We start from the raw sequence: 25,873 nt of genomic DNA, 5'->3' as shown, positions 1-25,873 counted from the left end.
TGCTGGGCTTGCCAGCCGTGTGCACTTGCCGAGCGGTGGGGAGGGAGTGGCCACAGCTCTCTGCACCTTGATTTTCCGAGGGAGTCCACAGCCGGCCAGTGCCCAGTGCAGGCATCATCAGAATCTCACGAGAAATGTATCCTGAGACAGTCTGACCCTCAGGGCCCCCCAGCTTCCCTGGAGGAACGGGTGTGTCCTCAGAGACTCCGACAGCATGTGATATCCTCCCCCTCCCCCCCCCCCCAGTTCTCCAAAGTCACGTGCTTGGGGCTTCAACAGTTGTCTGAGGTCTGTAATGAGAAAGATTGCAGGTTCTCTCTTGGGAGGGTGTAAAGACGAGCTCCCATGAACCTGCCTTCCATGGCTGTGGAGAGACGATTTCTCCTGGAAATGGCCCAGAGTGGACTAGGATACGTGCTCGAGGGGTGTGTGTGTGTGTGTGTGTGTGTGTGTGTGTGTGTGTGTGAGAGAGAGAGAGAGAGTGTGTGTGGTGAATGAGTGTGAGTGTATGAGTGTGTGAATATGTGTGTGTGAGTGAATATGAGTGTATGAGTGTGTGAGTGTCAGTGTGTGACTGAGAGTGTATGAGTGTATGAGTGTGTAAAAGAGTGTATGAGTGTGAGTATATGAGTGAATATGTGTGTGTGAGTGTGTGTGAGAGTGTCTATGTGAGTGAATATGTGTGTGACTGAGAGCGTATGAATGTGAGTGCGAGTATGAGTGTGAGTGGGTGTGAGTGTATGAGTTTGAGTATAAGTGAGTGAATATGTGTGTATGAGTGAGTGTAAGTGTGTATGTGAGTGAATTTGTGTATGTGTGAGAGTATGAGTGTGTGTATAGAAGTGAATATGTGTATGAATGTGAGTGTGTGTCAGTGTGACTGAGAATGTGTGTGAGTGTATGATGTGAGTGTATGAGTGTGAGTATGTGTGAGTGAATTTAAGTGTGAGTGTGTCAGTGAATGTGTGTGTATGAGTGTGTGCATATGTGAGTGAATGTGTGTGTGTGAGTGTGTACACGTGTGAGTGTATGTATGGGGGTGGCCATAGCCCTCCCTGGGGTGATGTAGTGAGTCAACTCAGAGTGATGATGACCAGCAATAGCTTCTCGTGTGGCTGGACTTAGGAGGGGCAGGGGTGTGTGGGCAGAGGGCTGGAAGTGGTGCGGGCAACCCAAGGGTGCTTTCTCAGAATTTCCATCAAGGCCCAGCAGTAGATCAGTGGGGAGGGCACCTGCCCTGCACGCAGCCAACTGAGGTTTCATTTCTGGCACCACACATTGTCCCCCGAGTTCCACCAGAAATCATCTGAAAAACAACCCCCCAAAAAAAAATTCCATTAAGTGTGCCCTGATTAGCAGGACTCGGGAGTGCTGGTGCTGGCAGTTGGCTGGAGAGGCCTCCGGGGCAGAGGACGGCTGGGAAAGCCTGGAAGCGGGGCTGCTCCTGGGCAGGGGCGGGCCTGGGAGTTTCAAGGCCACGGGAATCCAAGTTTGGGATTATTACCGCTCTGGGAGGTTTCGTGGGGGGATAAAGTAGCTGCTTGTCCCACAGCCTGTATTGACCTCTCCGGCCTCCTGGTCCTCAGTCATCAGTAGAAACGGTTGGACTTAGTTTTTCCCAGCATGACCCCTTTAATTATTTTTTTCTACAAGACTTTATGAAATTTTATCACACACGTTGTTTTTATTACTTTAGTTTTAAAAGATGTTCTATTGGTTGAGGTGCTGTGATTCACAATAGTGTGTATGATGGCTTCCCATGTACCAAATTCTATGAACTATTAAAAAAATTAAAGTGGCTCTGGCTTATTGCAAAAGAAGTCAAGTAACAACTGGGGTGGAGAGACAGCTCACAGGGCGGGAGTATGTGCTTCGGGGGTGGGGCCGATCCCTGGGTGGTGCCTTGGTGCCCCCATCACCCAGCAGCACTGCCCCCCCACCAAGAAAGCAGAGCGCGGCTGGGAACGGCCCTGGCCCCCCTCTGCCACAGGAGCTGCCCTCCTCCCCAAAGTCCTTGTTTCCACTCCCATCCCCAGATGAACCCGTCACCATTTGTTTGTGGCCCACCTACTTCTCCAGGTTGTATACACACACACTCAGACACATACATACACAGGCACATGCACATGCACTGACACACATAGATACACTTACACACAGACACTGACACACACTCACACAGACACAGACACACATATACAGAGAGACAGTCACACACACATACAAACACAGGCACACACATGCACAGACACACACTCATATGTACTGACACACATATAGACTCACATATAGACACACAGACACACACTGACACACAGACTCACACACACTCAGGCACATATAGACACGGGAACTCTCTCCCTCTCACACACAACACACACAACACACACACACACACACACACACACACACACACACACACTCTTTTCGTTTGGGGGTAGAGAGAGAGGAGCAAGTTTGCGCCGTAGTCAGCTGTGCTCAGGGCTTACACCGGCTCTGTGCTCGGCTCACTCCTGGCAGAGCAGGGGGCCAGACGCAGCGCCAGGGTCTAGCTGTCCCTCCAGCCCCGAATGCAGTTTTCGAAGTCTGTTCATCCTGCATTACTGTGGAGTCACAGCACAAGGCTGGGAAGCTCCCGAAGCCCCAGACTGTCCTTCTGGAAGAATGTCGAAAGTAGTTGGAAAGGTCAGGGCATGCCTGGGGCAGCCTTCCGTGGGCGGGACCCCCTTTGGGAGGGAAGGTGAGTGTCTCAGTCTGGCTCTGCTCGCCTGGAGAGCCAGCCACTGCAGTGACTTCCCTCCGAGTTCCCGCTCTCACATCTCCTGGTGGGGTCCCCCCTGCCTCGGGCCGACCAAGCTCTGGCCTCTTCTCCCTTGCTGTCTTCCTAGGCACAGTGGAGAGCGTTTGCCTTGCACGCAGCTGACCCAGGTTTGGTCCTAGCATTCCATATGGTCTCCTGTGCACCGCCCAGAAAATGTGACATCCCTCCCCCCAAAAAAATCTAAGCACTGAATCCAGGGGCGGAGGCAGAGGGGGAGGGGGGCGTCTGCGCCTTGAGAGACCTGTGTGGCAGCTGTGAAGTTTCCCCTGTCTGTTCTCACTTCCCTGGGTACCCCCAGGAGGCTGCCCAGACAGGAGGGCTCAGAAGGTCAGGTGGAACCGGAGACAGCGCCGGGGCCTAGGTGTGTGCGGCAGGAGACGTGGGTTCGATCCTAGGCACCCCTGGTTCTTGCGCACGGGGCTGAGAGAAGCCTTGAGGACCACCAGGTGTGGCTCAAACAAAGGCCAAAAGGTGCCCCTTCCTGTTGTCTCATGTGCCTGCGGACGGGGCCCCAGCGATTCCTTGCCGCTGAGCGTTCGCCTGGGTCACCTTTCCCTGGTCTGGGGACTTTGTGGGTCGTGGGGATCCTGCCCACGGAATCTACAGGCCACATTCAAATTCAGATGGCACATGTCCTGCAGTGGGGCCGGCTTTTCCTTCTGCCAAGCAAGAGCCTTATAAAAGCAAAGAAGAGAAGGGAGAAAGCAAAACTGGCCACGTCACCAATCACTGCAAAGACGGAAATACATCTCGGCAGGAAGCACGAGGCGGCTCGGCTTTCAGAATTCAGAGCAACTTTCAAAATACTCCCATTTTCACTGGAGGAGACAGTGAGCACCTTCCCCTTCCTTTCCCAGCTCCTGGAAGCTCTGCTGAGCTGCCCTCAGTCCCAGGGCCGGAGCCATAGCACAGCGGGGAGGGCATTTGCCTTGCACGCAGCCGACCCGGGTTCGATCTCCGGCCTCCTATATGGTCCCCCGAGCACCGCCAGGAGTAATTTCTGAGTGCAGAGTCAGGAGGAACCCATGAGCTCTGAGAGGAATAATTTCTGAGCACAGGGCCAGGAGTCTGCCCTGAGCATTGCTGAGCCCCTGGGTGTGACCCCCCCCCCCCACAACAAACAACAAAAAAAACAAGAAAAGAAAGGTTCTGGGCCTGAGGGCAGAGAGAGTACCTGGGGCTGCAGGGCGCTGAGTATGACCCTGAGTAGAATCCTGTGCATTATAGACAGTCCCTGAGCACCGCCAGGTCTGGCCACAGCCCCCCAGAGTAAAATAAAGGAAATCTTTCTGGTTTTTTGGTTTGGGGTTTATTTTGGGGGGGTTCTGTTTTGGGGTCACACCTGCCAGTGTGCAGGGGTTCCTCCTTGCTCTGAGCTGAGGAATTAATCCTGGTGGTGCTTGGGGACCATAGTGGGTGCTGCGGCTCGAACCCGGGTCGGCCGTGTGCAAGGCCAGCGCCTGCTTTCCTGCTGTCCTGTCTCGCCGGCCCGGCGCGTGGGCCGCCAGATGCCGCACTTCCTGCTGTCTGCCTTGGCTGTCCTCGGTTTCCTCTTCCTGCTGCTGCTCCAAGACATGCACTCGTCTGAACGGCCTGTAAGCTTGGGCCCTGACTCCCTCCTGTGCCCAGAGGAGCACTGGGTTCCCGAGCACCAGCAACTTCAGGAGCCAGCACAGGGCCGGTCGGCAAGCGGGCCTGACTCGAGCTGGGGGCCGGAGGCGCACACCCAGGAACGAGTTAGGGACATAGAGCCAGTGTGTGCCTCGGACTGCAGGCGTGGTGAGGGGATGAGAGAAACCTTGAGCATGCATGTGTATCAGGGAAGGTTTCCTGGAAGAGGAGGAGGAGGAGGAGGGGAGCACTGAGCCGGATCTTGGGAAAACCATCGTGGCTCATGGTTCAGAAGGCGTGTGGTTCAACTTGTAGGCTCGTGCTGCAGGGGAGCGAATGGGGCTGGGGGTTTGGGGCAGGAGCCTGCTAACGTGGGCCTGGTCTTTCCAGCCGCAGTACATGCGCGAGGCCATGCTGATCCTGGGCAAGATGCATTTCCTGGAGGGCGCGTACCGGGACGCCATCAGCATGTACGCGCGGGCCGGCGTCGACGACATGGCCCTGGAGAACAGGCCCCTGTACCAGATGCGGCTGCTGGCAGAGGCCTTTGTCATTAAAGGTAGGCGTGGGCCACCTAGGGGGGGCGCGCGGGGGCGGGGGATCAGTCACTGGCCCCTGGCTCTGCTCGGCGGGGGGCGCAAGTGGACACCAGCCGTCCCCATCCGTGTAGTATCCGGAAGGCTCGGGACGGGGCAAGGTCCCAGGCTCCCTCCCTGACTCTGGTGCCATGTGCAAAACGCCCTTCCCTCTGTCTTGACCTCCATTTACTCTTCTGGGTGACCTCCGGGTGACTGGTCCGAGGAGCCAGTTGTGCAAGCAGGTTGAGAGGCCTGAATGTGTGCATGCTGGGGGCTGCCCTGTCCCCCAGGCACCATGGCTGCCCTGTCTGCCCCTCTACGCCCCCCACCCCTACCCCACCCAGACCCCTGGGACTATGAGTGCCAGAGGGGCAGCCGACCCCCGATGAGGAGGACAAAGCCAGTTCCCAGGGTGAGGGGTGCTGCGGGGTGGTGGGGGGGTGTTGTCCCTGGCACACAGAGTCAGTGAGGAAGGAATGTCATGAGGGGCCCCAGAACGGGACCCAGGAGGTCTCGGTCCCAGCCATTGTTTCCGGCAGCTCTGCCTTCTCTGAGGGGGCCCTGGCGGCTGGCAACTCCGGGGATCCCCTGTGCCCAGGAACCTTGAATGTTTGATCTTGTTTCTGTTCCGGCCCAACTGACCCCCAGAATCTAGAAGTGCACGTGGACCCCGGGTTGGGCCTGGCGTGGTCAGAGCACGTGTGACTCTCTTTTCTTCTGTATATAGCAGCTTTCTCCTCATCGTCGATGTGGGGAAACTGAGGCCCGGCAAGGCTCCGGGAGCTGAGGGGTGGTGCGGGGGCCGCAGAGGTGACAGCTGTGGGTGCTCGTGCCTCGGCCTGGGGGCTGTGTCCCCGCTGAGGGACTGTCCCGGCCTCAGGCCGGACGGGGGTGGCGTGGAGGCGGCCTCTGCCTCAGTCTCTCCCACTGCGTGCCCGTCTTGGGCTCCCGGCGTGCGGACTGTCGCTGCAGGCGTGGCTCGGTGCCCACTGCTCCCTGTCTCCTGCTCTCTTGCTCTTTCCAGCGCGCCTCCAGCTTCTTGGGGGAACACAGCCGTGGTGGCCAGAGGCCCTGCAGGGGAGGTAAGGAGCCGAGCTCCCCTCACTCACCGCACGTGCCTCCCTGCGCCCCCTCCTTCCTCCCTGTCCCGGGCCTGACCGCCCACCCGCCGCCCGCATGCCGAGGCCCGTCCCCGCGGGTTCCGCCTGCACGTGGTCCCCAGCAGGGGCATGCTCTGTGTGTTTCTGGGGGCAGAGGGGAGAGCATGGGGTGGGCAGGCAGGGTCCTGGGTGCGGTCGCAGGCGGGGGGCGGTGGTTGTGTCGGGTCCGTGGTTCTGCTGGCACGAGTACCAGTGTCGAATAGCAACAAAGTGCCCGAGTATGGAGTAGCAGAGCAGTAATAGCCGAACAGCAGAGCGTGTGACGCCAGAGCCTCAGTAAGACACCAGACCAGTACTGGAGCATTGGGAACAAAACGCCAGAGTCTGTAAAGCCAGGGCATTCGTAACAAAATGCGAGTCTGTAAAACCAGAGCCTTGATGACAAAGCACCAGAGTATTTCATGCCAGAGTACGTAACACCAGAGCATTGATACCAAAGCACCAAGAGTACTTAATGTTAATGACAAAGTGCTGGAGTATTTAGGGCCAGATCGCTGAGCAGCAGAATACTCTCCCGTCCCATAGTCGGAGGCTGGGAAGCCAGGGCCTTTCTGCCACCTGTTCCCTGTGCCCTCACGTGCCCCAGCCCCTGTGTGTGCTACGAGGACGCTCTCCAGCTCTCTTCTTAGAAAGAAGCAGCCGCAGCCCCCAGGAGTGATCCCGAGCACAGAGCCAGGAGTAAGCTCTGCGCATCACCGGGTGTGGCCCAGAAGACAGAACTGGCCACCCACCCCCAGGGTGTGCTCCTGGCCTCACGGCAGGGGACGTGGGTCAGTGTGTCTGTGGGCCCGAGTGTTCAGGCTGCAGCCCTGCCCATGTCTCCTCGCCACCCTGCCTGCTGTGGCCTCGGGCCTGCTGGCTGCCCGAGTTGCTTCTGATGCCACCTGGGAGCTGGCATGTGGGTCTGAGAGGCAGGGAGGAGCCGGTCCTGCGTGTCGATTCCCTCATGTCCTCCCTGTGGGGTTGCCGCTGCTGGGACTGGCACACCAGCCGGGGTGCTCGATGGCTGTGGTGCTCCACCCCATTGCTCAGTCCTCTCCTCGCCAGCATTTGCACGGGCTGGAGCAATAGAACAGTGGGTAGGGCGTTTGCCTTGCACATGGCCGACCCAGTTGACCCAGGTTCGATTCCGCCACCCCTCTCAGAGAGCCTGGCAAGCTCCCGAGAGTATCTCGCCTACACGGCAAAGCCTGGCAAGCTACCCGTGATGTATTCGATATGCCAAACACAGTAACGAGTCTCACAATGGAGACGTCACTGGGCCCGCTCGAGCAAATCAATGAACAACGGGAGAACAGTGACAGGACAGTGACAGTGACTCTGTGTCACCTCGAGGTGCTTCACACCGTGTGTCTGCGGGAGAATCCCGGTTGGTAGAGCTGCAGGATGGCATCTGTGTGTGCGGGGTGCCAGGAGTCATGCACTCTGGGCACTGCTGGCCAGCCCTGCCTGGTCCTGGCACCGCAGAACCCCAGCAGTGTGACGTCCTCAGGCCCTAACACGAGCCACCAACCCGTCTGTGGAGTACTGCTCAGGGTGGCCCCGACTGGGCCCCGAGCACTGCGTGGGAGCCCCTGGGAAGGACGCCTGCCCTGTCCCGCCACACACAGCAGGTGCCACCTGGCCTCCAGCGAGCGACTGTGGTGTGTTGGGGTCCCAGTGTCATCGCTGGGGGTGCAGAGTTCTCCCTGCATGCCCTCAGTCCCCACCCCTCTGGGACAACCTGCTTCAGGCACCCATTCCACAGGATCTGTCCCCCTGACAACAGTCCTGTCGGAAATGCAGCTCTGGCCGGCTGGGGGAGCACGGACAGAGAGGATGGGGCAAGATCCACAGAGGCTGCTGGGGCAGGCAGCCTCAGGTACGGCAGGATCCAGGCACCGGGTGCTGACTCAGCCGCTTGGATTCTCGCCCCACTGAGGCAGGGTGTGTCTGGGGCAGGGCAGGGTTCTTTCTCCCTGGCCAGGTCTGGACTCCTGCCCACTGTGAGGCCAGTCACAGCTGACCCACACCCAGAGGCGGGGGAGGATGCCGGGGCGGGGGCGGGGCTCCCGTAGGAGGGCTGAGTGCTTGCAGGGCCCTGGACGGCGTCCTTGGCGTGTTGGGGTTTGTTTAGTTTTAGTTCTGGTATGGCAGGAATCAGCTATTGATCTTGGCTTCCTTCCCCGGAGCTGTTGCTGTGTGGTTGGACTGTGGTTCCTGGTGGGGACCTGTGGGTCTGGGGGTCCCAGACTGTTCCCTCCCCACCCTCCCGTGGGGGCAGCTGGGAAGGAGGCCGGGGTGGGTGGGGGCAGACTCAGGGTGGGCCGGGTGGATGGGGGCTGGGGGTCTCCCTGCATCTCTCCTGGATGCCGTTTTCCCCTTCATTGGAGGTTACTCTCAGAAAGTGATGGGTGGAAGGGGCGAGAGAGATAGTGCAGTGGGCTTCACACACACACACACACACACACACACACACACACACCCATGTAACCTCCTGAGAGCAGAGCCAGGAGGAAGCCTGAGCACAGCCGGGTGTGCCTCCTTCCAAAAAATTCCAAAAGAAAGTGATGGGTGCAAGCGTGGCGTGTGGGTGGGCTCTGGGTGTTTGTGGAGTCACCTGCATCTGCCAGGGCTGTTTCCTGTAGGTGTCGAATGTGTCCGTGGGAGGCGGGTTCTGTGGCATGGTGGGGGGACGTGGGGAGCACTGAGACTCCGGGCACACCCAGAGTTTGCTGGAAGGACTAAAGCCCCACTGGAAGGCCGCTGGGGAGCGTAAGTTCTGCTCTCTTCACTGCATCTGATTCAGTTCCACAGCTACCTGTGAGCTTACCCTGTGCATCCCACTTTGTGTTTCTGGGGGAACAGATGTCTGAACATCCCGGGGAGTGTCCTTTCAGCCCAGTTCCTGTGTAGATTTATGTGTGCTTTTTGAAAAAACAAAATAAGTGCATACAAATTTTTAACTGTTAAAGCTTATGCACTGATTTTTAATATACTACCCTATATATATGCCCATATATATTACATGTATAATATATGTATGTAGCACTGTAGCACTCTCCTCCCGTTGTTCATTGATTTGCTCGAGCGGGCACCAGTAACATCTCCATTGTGAGACTTGTTACTGTTTTTGGCATATTGAATACGTCACGGGGAGCTTGCCAGGCTCTGCCATGTGGGTGGGATACTCTTAGTAGCTTGCCGGGCTCTCTGAGAGGGATGGAGGAATCGAACCCAGGTTAGCCGCGTGCAAGGCAAATGTCCTACCCGCTGTGCTATCACTCCAGCCCATATATATGTGTGTGTGTATATATATATATATATATATATTTGCTCGAGTGGGCCCAGTAACATCTCCATCGTGAGACTTTGTTGTTACTGTGTTTGGCATATCAAATACGGTCACGGGGAGCTTGCCAGGGTTTGCCACGTGGGTAGCTTGCTGGGCTCTCCGAGAGGGGCGGAGGAATCGAACTCGGGTCGGCCATGTTGACCGCTTGTAAGGCGAACGCCCTGTCACTGTGCTATCACTCTAGCCCATATATGTGTGTGTGTGTATATATATATATACATATATATATAAAAAACACGGTCACGGTCCTCCCATTGTTCATTGATTTTGCTCGAGTGGGCCCAGTAACATTGTGAGACTTGTTCCTGTGTTTGGCATATCGAATACGACACGGGGAGCTTGCCAGGCTCCGCCGTGCGGGCGAGATACTCTCGGTAGCTTGCAGGCTCTCCCAGAGGGGCGGAGGAATAGAACTCGGGTCGGCCATGTTGGCTGCGGTTTAGGCGAACGCCTTACTCGCCGTGCTATCACTCCAGCCCTATATGTGTGTGTGTGTGTGTGTGTGTGTAGGGTAATATATTGAAAGGATGTGTGCAGCTTCATAGCATTTCCTGAAAGAATCTATTGAATTCAGTAAACTTGTCCCGTTTTTAGACTTCTAAATATCGTTATAAGCAGTGCTAACTTGGATAGTTTTTAAACTACATTTTGGCCTACATTATTAAGTTTGTGTTTGTTTTTTGTTTTGAGGTCCCGCTGGGCAGTGCTCAGGGCTTGCTACTGACTGCACTTAGTGGAGACCCCTGGGTCAGCTGGGGGAGGCGGGCACTTCACCCTGTCCTATCTCTCCTGCTCTGTGCTGTTCATTTTTTCCCCCCTTTTAAAGTGAATCCCTGCAAGTTGAGTCACTGAATCAAAGAGCATGTGCAGGAGACTTGGGCACAGGAGTTGAACTGACTACTCCCCTCACCCCCGAGTTTTTAAAAATTAATAAAATAGGGCCAGAGCGATAGTGGAGCGGGGAGGGGGAGGCGTTTGCCTTGCACATGGCCGCCCCGGGTTTGATCCCCGGCATTCCATATGGTCCCCCGAGCACCACCAGGAGTAATTCCTGAGTGCAGAGCCAGGAGTAATCCCTGAGCATCGCCGGGTGTGACCCAAAAAGCAAAATAATAAATAACTAGAATGGAGCGATAGCACAGCAGGTAGGGCGTTTGCCTTACAAGTGGCCAACATGGCCGACCCGAGTTCGATTCCTCTGCCCCTCTCAGAGAGCCTGGCAAGCTACCGAGAGTATTCGATATGCCAGACACAGTAACAACAAAGTCTCCAATGGAGACGTTACTGGGCCCGCTCGAGCAAATAAAATGCATGCAACAGTTTAACATCTTGACCATTGTAAAGGTCCTTCCCCCGCCCCAGATCTCAGTCACACGTGTCTGACCGTCCTAGTGGTGTCTCGACCCAGCCTTCTCGTCTCAGACCTGAACCTCAGGAGCAACCCTGTATCTGTCCCACCGGGCCTTGGAAACCACCGAGAGTGTGTCCACTTTGCTTACCATATAGAAACAGCATCAGAGAGCTATAGGACAAGGGGGAGGTCGCTGGCCCTGTATGCACCCAACCCAGGTGGTTTCCTCCTGGCATCCCGTATGGTGCCCCGAGCACCGCCAGGAGTCATTCCTAGTGCAGAGCCAGGAGGAACCCCTGAGCATCGCTGGGTGTGGTCCAAACACCAAAAAAGGGGGAAGTAACGGAATCAGAGCTCTCTTGTTTTGTGCAGTGGCTTTCTTCCCGTCACACGATATCCCCGCGGCCTGTTCACCCTCTGCAGTTTCAGGAGTTCCTTCCCTGATCCCTGACGGGCCAGCAGGGCCAGACTCCCCTGGGACCATGACCCAGGCCCCAGAATCCTGCCGGGAGAGCCTGGCCGCCCTGGTGTGGGCACAGGGACGGTTCCTTCTGGCGCTTGTGACTTCACTGCTGTGAGTGCCACATGTCTCGGGGACCCTGCCCGTGCTTGGGGGGGGGGGCACGGGGGTCGTCCTCAGAAATGAATTAGCGGGCCTTCAGGTGGTTCTGTTCCGTTTTGGGGGCAGTGGGAACTGCCACGCATGACTGAGCCGCTCCGGGTTGCCCCCTTGGGTTCCCTCCCTCCCTCCGCCCGGGGGTCCCGGCCCTGGCCTCCCCATGTTGCTGTGAAGGGCGAGGCTGAGGAGGCCCCCTCCTAGCCAGAGTCCCGGTGCTCCGGAAGCTGGCCGCTGGGGCTGATGAGTCAGTGGGCGCGGTGCCCAGTGTGCCTGCTGGCCGCTCCTGCGGAAGCGAATCCCAGGTCACACGGCAACACTGCCCCTGCTTCCGGTGCCTCTGGTTCCTGCCTGTGCCCCCACCCAGGGCACCCCACAGCGCCTCTCGGCTGGGAGCTGGGTCTCGGGGTGCAACAGGGGCGAGTCCTGGGCAGGAGACGCTTTGATATGCCTGTCTTGGGGCTCGGGTCTCTGGGTGCGGCGGTGGCCCTTCCCCATCACCCCAGGCCAGGCCAGGCCAGGCCTTTGGACCTGAGTGAGCGAGGCCGCCACATCCTGGGGAACTGGAGGTCGGCCCAGAAACCCCGCCGTCGCTTGCGCCACAGGGCACCTGGGCTGGTCAGACATGACTGGGCCTGCCTGGGCAGCCGGGACCAGTGACTTGCCGCTGTGGGAGGGAGACTGTTCTAGCACTGAGGCCTTTCAAGAGCCTGCTGCAAACTCAGAAATGTGGGGTCCACCGGCGCACGTTATGGGGGCTCCAGAGGAGCAGCACGGGGGAGGGCGGCATTTGGGTGTCGGGGGCTGTCCTGCAGGCGGGACCAAGGGTGAGGCCCTTACAGGGAAGGACCTCCCCTCCTCAGGCCCGGACCCAGGGCTGTAGACCCAGTTCCTAAGCCCTGGAAGTGCCCGATGGGGAGTGCGAAGGCCGTGCTCGGGGTCGCTGGTGCTCTTGGGGGAGGCGGGGGACGGGCCTCTGAGGTCTTCAACTGGGTGTCACGACGGCCCTGCTCTCTGTCTCGTCCCCCGCCCCGCACACACCATCATGTGGGGGTCTGGAGGGCATAGGCACGGGCTCTGCAGCCCCGATATGGGGGTCCCGGGGGGGTTTGGGGCTGGGAGAGCACAGCAGGGGTCCGCGTCCACGGAGGGAGGCGCAGGGGGAGTCCCTGCAGCAGGGCCGCTGGCTCTCTGGCCCCCTCGGGTGTGGCGAGTCCCTCTGCCCCTCTCCCAGAGAAGGAATTTGGATGTTTGAATGTCAAGGGCTCCATCACAGTTGGGTGTCGGGGCTACAGGCCAGGAGAGTTGAGAATTAGGTCTTTTTCTTTTGGGTGGGGAGGAGATGAGAAGGTGCTCAGGGGTCATTCTCGGCCCTGCGTTCAAGGGTCACTCCCAGCTCTGTGCTCGGGGATCACTCCCAGCTCTGTGCTCAGGGATCACTCCTGGCAGTTCTTGGGGATCACTTCCGGTTCTGTGCTCAGGGATCACTCCCAGCAGTGCGCAGGGATCACTCCCGGCTCTGTGCTCAGGGATCACTCCCAGCTCTGTGCTCAGGGATCACTCCCAGCTTTGTGCTCAGGGATCACTCCTGGCTCTGTGCTCAGGTATCACTCCTGGCGGTGCTCAGGGATCAGTCCTGGCAGTTCTTGGGGATCACTTCCAGTTCTGTGCTCAGGGATCACTTCCAGCTCTGTGCTCAGGGATCGCTCTGGGGGTGCTTAGGGATCATTCCTGGCTCAGTGCTCAAGGATCACTCCTGGCTCTGTGCTCAGGGATCACTCCTGGCACTTCTTGGGGATCACTTCCGGGTCTGTGCTCAGGTATCACTTCCAGCTCCGTGCTCAGGGATCACTCCTGGCATTGCTTAGGGACCATTTGTGGTGCGGGGGACCAAACCTGGGTCAGCCGTGTGCAAGGGAAGTGCTATGACAGTTGTGCTGTTGCTCTGGCCTTTCAGTTCTTTCTTTACAAATGTTACTCATGGGGTCTCTAGGCAGTGGGTGGGGTGTGGGGTGGCTGTGTGCTGCCAGAAGGAGCTGTGGCTGGGAGCCCTGTCCCGCCCGGGTTCTGCTCTGGGCTCTGCTGCTCAGGCTTGGCCACCTGGGACAGAAGCAGTTTAAGCTGCCGCGACCCCAGGAAGGAGGGCGAGGACGCTGGCTCCTAGGTGGATGCCGGGCCTGTCGGGCCTGTCGGGCCTGGGGTCAGGAGGCCTCGGGCGGCTCCCCTCCGCCCGCAGAGACTTTTTCCGTGACTAAGAGTTTATTCACTCCCCACCCCACCCTTTTAAAAAGGACCCAAATCTAGTTGTTTTTCTCCGTAGCATCCCTTCAAATGACTGAGTTTATTTCCTCTTTTCCTTTTCTTTCTTTCTTTTTTTTTTTAAGACTCTGAATCTAGCTGTTTTTCTCGTATTTTCCCTTTGAGCGAGCCTGACCGTGTTCCCTTGTCCCCTCGCGGCCGACTGTCTGCTTGCTTTAGCGCTGTGCATCCACTCTGTCCCCTTGGCTCTCCCCAGCCCTGCTCGGGCTCTCGTGGTGCGGGACGGCCCAGCCTGCAGCTGCCCGCCAGCCCCCGAGCCACCCCACCCCCTGTTTATTCTCCAGTCGCCGCGGGAAGCCTGGCATACAGCGGGCAGCTTCCCTGTTGCACCAGAGAGCCGTGGCGACCACGCACAGCCCACGGGGCTTTACTTTTATTTTTTGGTTTGGGGGAGGCATCACACCAGCAGCGCTCAGGGCTTACTCCTGGGTGGGGCTTGGGGGCCATCCGGGTGCCAGAGTTGAGACCCCTGCGTGCCGCAGGACTCTTGAGTGCCCTCCGGATGGATGGCAGCCGGCCACACAGCCCCCGGGTCTTGCCTCTGGGCCAGAGGTCCTAGGCTGGCATGAGCCATCCACAGGGCACTGAGCTTTGCTGAAAGGTTCGGGTTGGGGGGGGCTGCCCCTGAGGGTAGGAGGAGTTGGGCTTGGGGGTGCCACGTGTGACCCCCACCTCTGCGCCAGGCATGACTGCCTCCTGCTGGCCCACCGCTTGGCCCCACCGCCGCTCATCTCCTCACCGCTTCAGCCTCTGTCCCTCCGCCAGCCTCCGTGTCCTGCGGTGCCTGGCAGCGCCCGTGGGTGCTGAGCCGCGTCTCCCCGCAGGCCTGTCCCTGGAGCGCCTGCCCAGCTCCATCGCTTCCCGCTGCCGCCAGACGGAGAGGGAGGAGGAGGTGATCGCCTGCTTCGAGAGGGCCTCCTGGATCGCGCAGGTGTTCCTGCAGGAGCTGGAGAAGGTGAGGCCCCGCGGGCAACCCCGGCGGCCACCGATTCCCACAGGCTGGGACCCTCGTGGCTCTTCTTTTCCATCTGCGGGCCCCACCAGGAATCGTTCCCAGGGGTATTCCGGGTGCCAGGGACCAGGCCTGGGTGTCCCCCGCTGCAAAACACTGGGCCCTCAGCCCCTAGAACCAGGCTCCACTGGGAGAAACGAGATTTTATTTCTGTTTGGGGGCCACACCCAGCATGGCTCAGGGCTTACTCCTGTGGGATGCTGGGGATCGAACCTGGGTCAGCCACTTGTGATGCTGGCGCACTCCCCTTGGGAATCCCAGTTGTTTTTTATTTGGGGAGGGGGTTCCCAAGAGGCCCTCGGGAGGCCCAGGGGCCACCAGCATCTGGGCCGCAGTGCAGAGCCCGAGGAGGCCATGCTTCCCTGCCATGCTGGGGTGCCCAGGCACCCGTCCAGCCGCGCCCACAGTGCTCTGGTAGGGGAACGGGGTCACCAGGCCCTGCCAGAATCTCACGGCTCAGCTGCCTCCTGGCATGGGCGCCAACCACTGCACTCTCTCTCCTGGCCCGGAGCTCATTTTAGAGGCCAGAGGAGTGTTCGCTGGGAGGGCCCGGACGCCCGCGACTGGCTCTCTCGTGCCCACGTGCCCGCCCACACCTGGGCACCTCTGGGAGGCAGGTGTGTGGATCTGCCTGTGTGCCCAGCCGCCCGTGTGCCCCGGGCTGCGCCGTCCTGCCTCTGGGATGCGCCCGGATCTGTCTTCCAGTTCCGGGTCAGCACTGCCCCAGGCCGCCCCACTCTCCCCTCCCATGGTTGACTCGCACGGGCAGCCTCGCTCGGCCGTGCCCCCATCAACCCTGGGTTCTCCCACCCTGTTTGCTGGCTGATCCATCGTGGTGGTGCTGGGCGGCCTCTGTGCGCTGAGTGACCGGGGCAGTGCCCAAGCTGTTCCTCGGGCTCCCTGGGGAATTCCTGCCTCTCCCATGTGGTACAGACGTGGGTCAGGGGGTGGAGGGAAGCAGGAAGTGGCAGAAGTAGCTGCAGCTGGGCTCACGGCCTGGGTCCTGCCGGCGCTGTGGTTCCCGACCCGCAGCCTCCTCAGCTGCGTGTGAATGGCCCAGCTGCAGGGCTCCTGTGAGCACTGGTGAGAGCTGTGAGCTGGTGAGAGACCATAGGGTTCCTCTCGCTGGTCTTGGGCCTGCCGAGCTGACCTGCCCTGCGGTGTGGGGCAGGTTCGCCGCCCCGGGGCTCGGCCGTGTCTCGGTGGAGCTGGATCTGGGGTCGCAGCGTGGGGGAGGGCTGCCCTAGTGCCCCGTGTGCCCGCAGGTCTCGAGTAACAGCACGTCGAGGCCCCTGAAGGGCTCGCCCCCGGCCGACTTCGAGCTCTCCTACTTCCTGGAGGCCGCACTGCAGAGCGCCTACGTCACCAACCTGAAGAAGGGGTAGGTGTGGGGTGGGGGGTGGCGGGTGGGGCGGGCTGGGCAGGGGCTCTAGAGGGAGCAGAGGGTCCGACTGGGGGCAAGGTGCGGCCCCCTAGTCTGCTGGGGCCACGAGTGTGGGGGAAGTGCTCAGAGGCCTATGGGCCAGAAAGCGACAATAGGGACCTGACGTTGGCCCAAGCAGCTTGTTCTGTGTATGGACGGGCCCCTGGACGCCCCCATCCCACACAGCCGTGAGCCTCAAGGCTCCCAGGAGTGCCCAGAGGTGCCCGGAGACTCCAGGTGGAGGGTGGGGAGGGGGGGCGTCTCAGCCCACTGGCTTCCCCTGGGGATACTTGTCCCCCTCTGCTGAGGGGCCCTATCACTGGTCCGGAGGACAACCCCACCGGCCAGGCCACAGTGTCACCTGCCCCTCAGCTCGGAGACGGAGGCCAGCCCTGACCTGCAGTGCGGACCGGCAGAGCCCCTAATGCCCAGCAGGGCTGGCGGCAGCTGCCGGTCCCTTGCTCGCCTCACACGCACGCGCACATTCACGCCTCCCCGAGTCTCTGCGGAGGGCCGTCCCCATCGTCGCTCCTGGCCCACAGGCATGGGAGGGTGCTGCCAGGGCCATGCTGCTTTCTGCACACCGCTGCCGGAACTGGTGGGGGCATCACTTCCCAGGTGGAGCCTGCCCAGTGCCCCCTCCCTGGCCCGGTTCCCTGTGTGTGCACGCCCCACCGTGAGAGCGGAAACTTTGGAAAATGTGCACAAATGTAAAAATAGCACAACGCCAATGGCAGAGTCGCTCTTCAGAGCAAAGGTCAGCTCATTCCAGCTCTCAGCCCGCCCCTCTGGTGGTCCTGAGGCCCGGGAGTGCATCTGCCAGCCCACACCTGCCCGCGTCTGCCCTGGGCACCAGCAGGCTCGCTGTGCATGCAGGGTAGTGGCCCATTGTGGCCAAGAGTTGGTCGTGCAGCTCTGTGTCGTAGAAGCAGCTTCCTTTTCCCTTTGAGGGCTTTTCCCTTGTTTCTTGGGCAGGACCCACAGATGGCCGTGCTCTGGGCTCTTCCGGCCGCCGGCTCAAAGGGGACGTTTGTGGTGCTGGTCACACGCGAAGCGTGCTCTGGAGGGGGCCCAGGACTTTTCCTTCTTAGGGACCCCCCACCCCCCGTGTTAGAGGGTTCTGGGGGCAACTCCGAGATGCTTGGCCCAGAACTGCGGGCCTGGGGGTCTCAGCTCTAGCAGAAGTGGAGAGTTCGTGCCCACCCCTTGGAGTGACCAGGCAGGGCCTGGATGCTGCCCCACCCCCCCAGCACGTCCTGCCTGTGCACTTCACGCTCTCCATCCCGGGTGGCCATTGGCTCACCTTGCCCCAGGTCAAATAACAGGTGGCCGGGCCCACTCCTGTTGGGTGTCCAGGGCTCTGTGACTCTGAGCTGGACTCTGAGGCAGGGCAGGAATACGGGCAGTTGAGACTGAGGTCAGGGCCGGTTCTGCTGGGGGTCTGAGTGCGAGTATGCTGGGGAAGGACCAGCGCGACAAGGACAGACACGATCACTGCACAAGGACCAGTGCTGAGAGGAGGCAGAGGGTGTCTGGATCCCTCAGTGCCCGTGTGCAAACCATCATGCCCCGAGGGGGGAGAGGGAGAGAAGGAGAGGGCGGGGAGAAGAGTGCTTGCCACAGAGGGGCGTGGGGTTCAGGAGGGAACCCGGGGACATCGGTGGTGGGAAATGTGCATGACTGAAACCCAGTCATGAACAGCTCTGTACCTGTGTATCTCAAGGTAATTTAATTAAAAAAAAATACACACACACACACACACACACACATATATATATATATTTTAATTGTGCTAAGAAGGCATTGCATCCACAGCCCCAAGGGTTGGAGGGGTCACTAGGGTTAAGGGACCCTGGAGTCAGCACCACGTGCGGCCAACCAAGGCCCAAAGCCTTTGCTTCCCCCCCCCCCCCCATGGCCTCCCCCTGACCTGGAGCCTGCTGAGGGCTGCTTGCGGGGGCTCCGGCCCAGAAGCTCCCGCCGACCCCCTTAGCTCTGGCTTCTCCCCCGTCTCCTGTCCCCTCCCAGAGCCGTCCTTTCTTCCTCGCTCACACATTTCCTCCCTCCCAGCCCTGGGAGGCTGAGGCTTCCTTGCGACAGCCTGAACACACCAAGGCGGCCAGCCATTGGGGTGGGGGTGGGGTGGGGGGTCTTTACAGGAGAGATTCCTAAAGGAAGCTGTGGCCTGCTGGCCCCACCCGTGCCTGCAGGGTGCTAATGCCCTTCCAGGTCTAGCAGAGCGGAGCAGGAAAACAGTCGGTCCCTGGTGACAGCGCAGGAGCCAGCCGGCTTGGTGCTGGACAGGGCCGGTGTGTGCCCGTGGCCACCCTATGCCCCTCCCCTGGCCCGTCAGTCGGCCGCCCGGAGCGCGTCCTCTTCCTGTTGTGACTGTCAAAGTTCCAATTCCCTCAGTGAATTTCCAGATCTAATATTTTTCCTGTCCATTTATTGTTGGTTTATTTTTTTAAATTATTTTTTATTTTTTTGCTTTTCGGGTCACATCCAGCGATGCTCAGGGGTTCCTCCCAGCTTTGTACTCAGGAATTACTCCTGGCAGTGCTTAGGGGACCATAAGGAATGGCAGGGATCAAAGCCAGGTCGGCCGCGTGCAAGGCAAGCGCCCTACCCGCTGTGCTATGGCTTCTGCCCTTAAATTTATTTTTTTAAAGAAAGGTTACCTTGAACTTGGTCTTTTGGCCTCAGTTCAGTAGCCTTTCTTGTTTTGTTTTTTGGGCCACGTCTGGTGGTGCTCAGGGCTGACTCCTGACGGTTCTCAGAGCACCGTAGGGAATGCCGAGGATGGAACCCAGGCCACCATGTGGGGGCCAAGTGCCCAGCCACTGTCCTGTTGCTCCAGCCCCCATCCCATCGACTTTGAGCCCACCAACACTTCGTGTGGGACGTGCCCTGCTCGCAGCCCTGGCCTCTGCCCTGGACACTGATAAACCCACCTCGCAGCCCCTCGCATGAACGTGACAAGCTAACGCCATCTGCACACACTGGCAGATGTCTTGGGGTGGGAGCAAAATCCCCCCCCAGTTGAGAGCTATGGTCATAGTCTGAGGTGTGAGACAGTGGGCAGGGGTAGATGGACCCCAGAAGTCTGACTTGGCTCTGTCTTTTCTGGGACCTCTCTGGAAACATTTTTTCTCATACTGTGTTGGGGGAGGGGTAGCTTACACCCAGTGATGCTCAGGGGTAACTCCTGATTCTGAACTCTTGGTGGTGCTCAGGGGACCATATGGGGTGCTGGAGATCGAACCTGAGTTGGCAGCATGCAAGGCGGACGCCCTACCCACTGTGCTATCACTCTGGCCCCTGGAAAGCTGGCTTCCTTTCTTCCTTTCCTTTCCTTTCCTTTCCTTTCCTTTCCTTTCCTTTCCTTTCCTTTCCTTTCCTTTCCTTTCCTTTCCTTTCCTTTCCTTTCCTTTCCTTTCCTCCCTCCCTCCCTTCCTTCTTTCCTTTCTTCTTTCTGTCTTTTTGGGTCACACCTGGCGATGCTCAGAGGTTACTCCTGGCTTTGCACTGCTGGCGGTGCTCTGGGGACCATATGGGATGCTGGGGATTGAACCTGGGTTGGCCAGTGCAAGGCAAACGCCCTCCCCCCTGTACTAGCGCTCCAGCCCCTGGAAACTATTTTCCAGGGCCCAGAAGTCAGTTCCTGCTGGTCCGAACCAGGCGGGGCAGCGGCCTTCGGATCTGGCAGGAGTGGGCAGCCCGGTGCGGACAGCAGGGAGGGGAAGACGGCCTTGAGGCAGGGTGCAGGGGTGCACGGCGAGGAGGGGCGGCTGGCGGTGGGGAGCAGGGCTGGGCACTGCAGCATCTGAGCACTGGTGCCGCCCGGCCCGCAGAGGCGGGTCCCATTCGGAGGGGCAGTGTGGACCGCCCGGTGCTGGCCAGTCCAAACCCACTGCCTGGCTAGCCGCTCACTCGGGTATCGGGGCCGCTCCCTTTTTCCGGGATCCCGCCTGTGGGTCCAGCAGTGTCCGGTGCGTCCGGCTCTGCGTGGTCCCCTGACCCTGGATGAAGCGCTGGCGCCTGGGCCGCAGCCTCTGGGCGCGTTTCCCGGGCGCCACCAGAGGGCAGCCGTGCACTCCGCTGGGCGCCGGCCCCAGCAGTGCGGCGCGCGCGGCCGCCGGGAGGGGGCGCCCATCCCGACGGCCTGGAGTGCGCCCAGTCTGGCAGCGGAGCCAACGCCCACTGCCCAACGCCCACTGCCCGTGTCCACGCTCCCGCCTCCCTCGGCCTTTCTCTCCTTACCCCGCCCCTAGTGGGGCCTGGCCATGGGACCAGGGGGCCGTACGCGTGGTGCTTATTCTTTATTTTTAGATTATTATTATTGCTGTTACTATTATTTGGCTTGGGGGCTGCCCCCGGTGGTGCTCAGGGCTGACCCCTGGCTGCTCTCCGGATCGCCCCTGGCGGGCTTGGGGGTCCGCCTGCAAGGCGAGTGCCCTCCGCGCTGTCCTGTCTCTTCGTGCGTGTTTCTATTAAAGAGCCAAGATTTACAGAATTCCTGATGGCTGCGTTTAGGCGCACAATAATTCACCTGGGTCCCTCCCCCGGTGCTCCCAGCTGCCCTCCCCGGTGCTCCCAGCTGCCCCTCCAGTGCTCCCAACTGCCCTTCCCTTGTGCTCCCAGCTGCCCTCCCCCGGTGCTCCCAGCTGCCCTCCACGCCACACCCCACCCCTCACTCTGCCCTCCTTCAGCATGACAGGGTCGTCACAGAGTTCCAGTGGTTGCCGCTTAGGGCTCCTGTTTGCAGTTCTCTTGAATCTATGTTTGGAAGTTTGTCCCTCTGTGCTTTTTCTTTAAAAAAAATTTTTTTTTAATTACTAAAGCAATTTATACTGAGTGAACCGAAACCAAACAACGGAAAAGGGAGTTCCCTGGGCTCAGAGGTTTTCCAGCTTTGTGGAAACTGTATGTGTGTGAGGTACGTCATGTATGGTGTGTGGGGTGTGTAGCGTGTCGTGTGGCACGGTCTGCCGTGTGTCCTGTGTAGTCGGTGGTGTATGTGTGTGTCGAGTGCAGTGTGGTTGTGTCACGTGTGGTGTGTATTCCGTGTAGCATGTGTGTAGTGGAGTGCGTGTGTGATGCGTGCAACGTGAGGTGGCGTGGCGTGTTTGTGCGCAGGTGCCAGGCTCACCTGACCCCCGTGGTGAGTGGGAGGGGGCTTCTCTGCCCGGGAGACCCCCTGCTCTGTGCTGCCCAGCCAGCCCGTGCTGGCCGTGCTGGACACTGGCCTGGTGGAACTCGGCCCCAGTCGGCCCACTGTGTGGGGACTCATGGGTCCTGCCATGGGCACCCTCCTTTCTTCACTGTGCACAACACCCGCACAGGGCTCTCTGGGAAGCAGGGCAGCGGCGTCCACTCCCCAGGGCAGTGGTTTGGCTCTGGTGCAGGGTGGGCAGCTTGGTAGCTCCGGTTGAACTTGGCCTGACCAGCTGGTGTGCCCCTGGATCTGGGCAGAAACCTCCCCTCCGCCAGGGTGGCCCCCGCATGGAGCCCCTGCTCTCAGCATGAGTGGATCCACTCATGGGGGGGGGGTCTGTGGGGCCCCAAGGGGACCATTCCCCTGAGGCCCCTGCTCTTCAGGAGTGGTCACGTGAGGAAGGGGGAACAGTCACAGCGTCCTTCTCAGGGCCTGGGTCTGGGGCTCTCCTGGCGTCCTCAGAGCAGAGCCTGGCAGGCTGGGCACAGGGGGCCATGGCCCGGGGCCCCTCCTGCTCCAGCAGCCGCCCGGCTGCCAGGAGGTGGCTGGCAGGTCGCCCGCAGAGTGGAAAATCACCCGCAGGTCCCGGAGCCATGGGCTGCCCCAGCAGTGATGCCCTGGGGTGGCCCCAGGGCCAGCCGCCTCAGTCTGTGACCTTCGCAGCCCACTGCCAGGGCAGAGCTGCCTGTGGATGGATGCCAGCCTCAAGGCCCCTCACTGGGGCTTCCTGGCATCTCTCTGTTACTGTCTCTGTCTGTATCTCTCTCCCTCACACACACACACACACACACTCTTTCTCTCTCCATCTCTCTCTATCTCTGTGTCTCTGTTTCCCTCCCTCTCTCCCTCCCTCTCTCCCTCTCCCTCTCCCTTTCCCCCACATTCCCCCCCACCGCCTGCAGTCTGATAGGGACCGTGTGCAGAGTACAGAGGTGCATCTGCCTCGGGCCCAGTCCCAGGGCTGAGGGGGATTCCCGGCTCCGGCACCCCTGAGTTTGCGCAACGGGGCGGGGCAGGGTGGGGAGAAGGACCAGCGCAAGCCAGAGGTGACTCACCACTGCCCACTACCTCGCTCCTGTCTGCCATGTGTTGTAACGTGACAGGGAGCAAAGTGGCCTGCAGGGCAGACGGGTGACCCTGGGCAGAGGGCGCAAGGGGCATCAGTTCACAGAGTTCGCCTGCCCCCCCCCCCGCCTTCCCCCCGCAGATGGCCAGTCAGGTTCTGGTGGCCACCCTGGGTTCCCGGACACATTGCCCCTTCTTAAACCCGACTTGTTATTCTGGGAAACCCAGCGGCAATGTCTGTCTGTCTGTCCCTGCACCCATGGCCCTCACGGTGGAGTGTCCGGGGGCGCGTTTGGGGCCCTCCACTCCCAGGGCTCTGACTCAGCGGGTCCAGACAGGGGCCCCCCGAGTGTACATTTCTGTGCATTCAGGCGGTCGGCGCGGTGGGCACCGCAACTGGAGGCTCTGATCTAGGACACCTGCACCAGCAGGTTCTCTGGTCAGGCAAAGCAATTTCTGCCCCACACAGGAAATTTGAAAGGTGCTTCTGGGGGCTGGAGCGATAGCACAGCAGGTAGGGTGTTTGCCTTGTACGTGCCTGACCTGGGCTCGGTCCCCAGCATCACATATGGTCTCCTGAGCACTGCCAGGACTGATTCCTGAGTGCAGAGCCAGGAGTAACTCCTGAGCATCACCGGGTGTGACCCAAAAGCAAAAAATAAAAAAAAAAAGCACTGTAGCACTGTCCTCCTGTTGTTTATCGATTTGCTTGAGTGGGCCCAGTAACGTCTCCATCGTGAGACTTGTTATCACTGTGTTTGGCATATCGAATACGTCACAGGTAGCTTGCCAGGCTTTGCCGTGCGGGCGAGATACTCTGAGCAGTTTGCTGGGCTCTCCGAGAGGGGTGGAAGAATTGAACCTGGCTCGACCGGGCCAGCTGTGCACAAGGCAATTTCCCTGCAGCTGTGCTATCACTCCAGGCTCCCCTCCCCCACCAAAAAAAATTACTTATGAGGCCAGAGAGACAGTGCAGTGGGCAGGGTGTTTGCTTTGCAGGCAGCTGACCTGGCATCCCATACGGTCTCCCAAGTGCCACCAGGAGTGAGCCCTGAGTGCTGCCAGGTGTGGCCTGAAAAGCAGACTTTTTTTTATTTCTGTAATAAAGGGTTTGGAGTGAGCTGCTCAGCTTCAGGCTCTGCGGAGCTCAAGCTGTGGGGTGTGAGGAACTAACCCAGGGATTTGGCATAGGCAGAGCCGGGTCCTTTTACTGGAGGGGGCGCTCCGGAGAGAGAGACCCTCTCAGCACCGTCTTGGGGCATCTCTGGCTGCTCAGGCAGAAGTCTCAGCTTTCTGTAAGCCAGCCGGTTCTGGGAGGGGGTGAGCAGGAGACGCCCGGGCAGTTCTGGGAGCTGTGCCGCAGAACCGAGCGGCAGTGGGCCAGGAGTCTCCCGGTCTCGGCCCGCCAAGCCGTTGACGCAGGGACTGCAGTGGGGTGCCATGCTTGGGGTGTTTCCTTTAATAGTTGTTGAGTGAAAAGAAGCAGGAAAGGTACCCGCAGCCGGTGACGCCTAAGTGTCTGTGGGCAGAACCTGTCACCTTGGTGTCTACCTGACAGCGAGCCGAGATGAAGGCCCAGGGGCTCAGCAGGCTGAGAAAGGGCACTGTGCAGGGGCCAGAGGGATGGTGCAGTGGGTAGGGCCCTTGCCTTCCTCGCTCCTTGACTCTGGTTCACCCCGAGTGCCGCAGGCGGCTCCCTGAGCACAGAGTCACAAGTAAACCCCTGAGCACCGCCGGCGGTGGCCCCAAAACCAAAATCAAAAGAAAACTTTGTTTTGCGGGTGCAAGAGGACAGGTGCAGGCCCCACGGGGTGGGGGAGGGTCTCACGGGGGGCCCATTTCTACACGGGAGCATTATTATCCCGGGCTGGCTGGCAGTCATGCAGGGACACCCGGGGGGTGGGGGGGGCAGGTGCCACGCAAGCCGGATGTGGCCAATGAAGATGGGGAAGTCGAGGCAGGCCGGGCCTGGGTCCTTTCCCCCCCGCCCGCTTCCAGCCGCCCGGCTCTGCAGGCCTGCGGGACTGACGGGCTGACAGGCCGCCCTCGGGGGCCGGGCTGCTCACGGCGGCCCCGCCACTGTCTCCCTCCAGGAACGTGGTGAAGGGCATGCGGGAGCTGCGGGAGGCGCTCCGGACCGTGGAGACCAAAGCCACGCAGAACTTCAAAGTGGTGAGTGCGGGCCTGGGCCCCGGGGCTGCTCTGCTCGGTCAGGCCAGCGGGGGAGGATGGGCAGAAGGGCAGCTGCAGCCCCCTGCTGGCCCTGCCGCCCCACCTGGCTCACGGCAGGCCTCAGTCTCCTGTCTGGGGACAACTTCCTGCCCTTTCGTGGGGGGCAGGAGGGCGGGACCCGGGGTCAGGATCGCTCCTGGGGGTGCTTAGGATCCAACTCCCGGCTCAGTGCTCAGCACTCACTCCTGGCTGTGCTCAGGGCTCACTCCCGGGAGTGCTCCGGGGCCATAGACAGGGCCAGGGGTCGAGCTGGGCTCAGCCGGGTGAGGACAGGCCCCCTCCCATGCTGTCTCTCCGGCCCTGGCCGCCCTTGTCGCCGCCGTGGTGAGCCCATGCTAACTGGGCTTCTGCGTGGGACAGGCCTGCTCTCCTTTCCCGCCCGACTCGCCCCTGTCTCCTTCGGCTTCTGTCCCCCCCCCAGTGCCACATGGGGTTGGTTCTCTGAGCACAGAGTCACGAGTCAGCCCCTGAGTCCGTTTACCCCCACACCCACGGAGGGGCGATAATGAAGCGCGAGGGGCCAGGTGGCAGCCCCGCGGGGAGGGCGCGTCCCCGGTGGCTCCTGAGCACTGCAGGATGCCCCCAGACTGAGCGCTGCCTTCCCCGCAGGTGGCGGCCAAGCAGCTGGCAGGGGTGCTGCTGCACTCCCTGAGCGAGGACTGCTACTGGGGGCCCCTGTCGCGCCCGCTGCCCGAGCTCACGGGCAGGGAGGAGAAGGCCTTCCTCACGCAGGCCCTGCGCAGGCCGCACCTCTACGAGGGCGACAAGTAAGTGCGCCCGCTGCCCGCCTGCCCGCCCTGCCCTGCCCTGCCCTGCCCTGCCCTGCCCTGCCCTGCCCTCCCCTCCCCTGCCCTTCCCTACCCTCCATTCCCCTCCCCTGCCCTCCCTTCCCCTCCCCTGTCCTCCTCCATCCTCTCCACCCTCTCCCCTCCTCTCCCTTTCTTGCCCTCTCCCCGCCCCTTGGGGAGGGTCCTGAGTGGTTAGTACTTGGGGGGGGGGGGGCGCTCCTGGGTGTGATCCCGAGGTCTTTCTTTCTCTGAGTTTGCTTCAGGAAGGTAGATCGCGGGGGGGGGGGGGGGGGGGTGCTGCATGGTTTCTGATTGTTCTTCCCAGAAAGAGGGCCCTGAGTCTGGGGA

General features: G+C 60.3%; 1 protein-coding gene across 1 annotated transcript in view; it reads left to right on the top strand.

Moving 5' to 3' along the window:
- Window positions 1–25,873, top strand: part of TTC7A (tetratricopeptide repeat domain 7A) — a 77,806-nt gene that overhangs the window by 10,138 nt on the left and 41,795 nt on the right. Inside the window, exons 3-7 of the mRNA XM_056116979.1 lie at window positions 4,823–4,991; window positions 14,615–14,745; window positions 16,068–16,183; window positions 24,599–24,677; window positions 25,347–25,504. Coding sequence (XP_055972954.1) covers window positions 4,823–4,991; window positions 14,615–14,745; window positions 16,068–16,183; window positions 24,599–24,677; window positions 25,347–25,504 — 653 coding nt within the window. The remainder of the gene's footprint in view (window positions 1–4,822; window positions 4,992–14,614; window positions 14,746–16,067; window positions 16,184–24,598; window positions 24,678–25,346; window positions 25,505–25,873) is intronic.

Source organism: Sorex fumeus, unplaced genomic scaffold (genome assembly GCF_029834395.1).
Source record: "Sorex fumeus unplaced genomic scaffold, SorFum_2.1 ptg000003l, whole genome shotgun sequence".
In the NCBI taxonomy this organism is placed as follows: domain Eukaryota; kingdom Metazoa; phylum Chordata; class Mammalia; order Eulipotyphla; family Soricidae; genus Sorex; species Sorex fumeus.
This window is presented reverse-complemented; position numbering and strand designations above follow the sequence as displayed.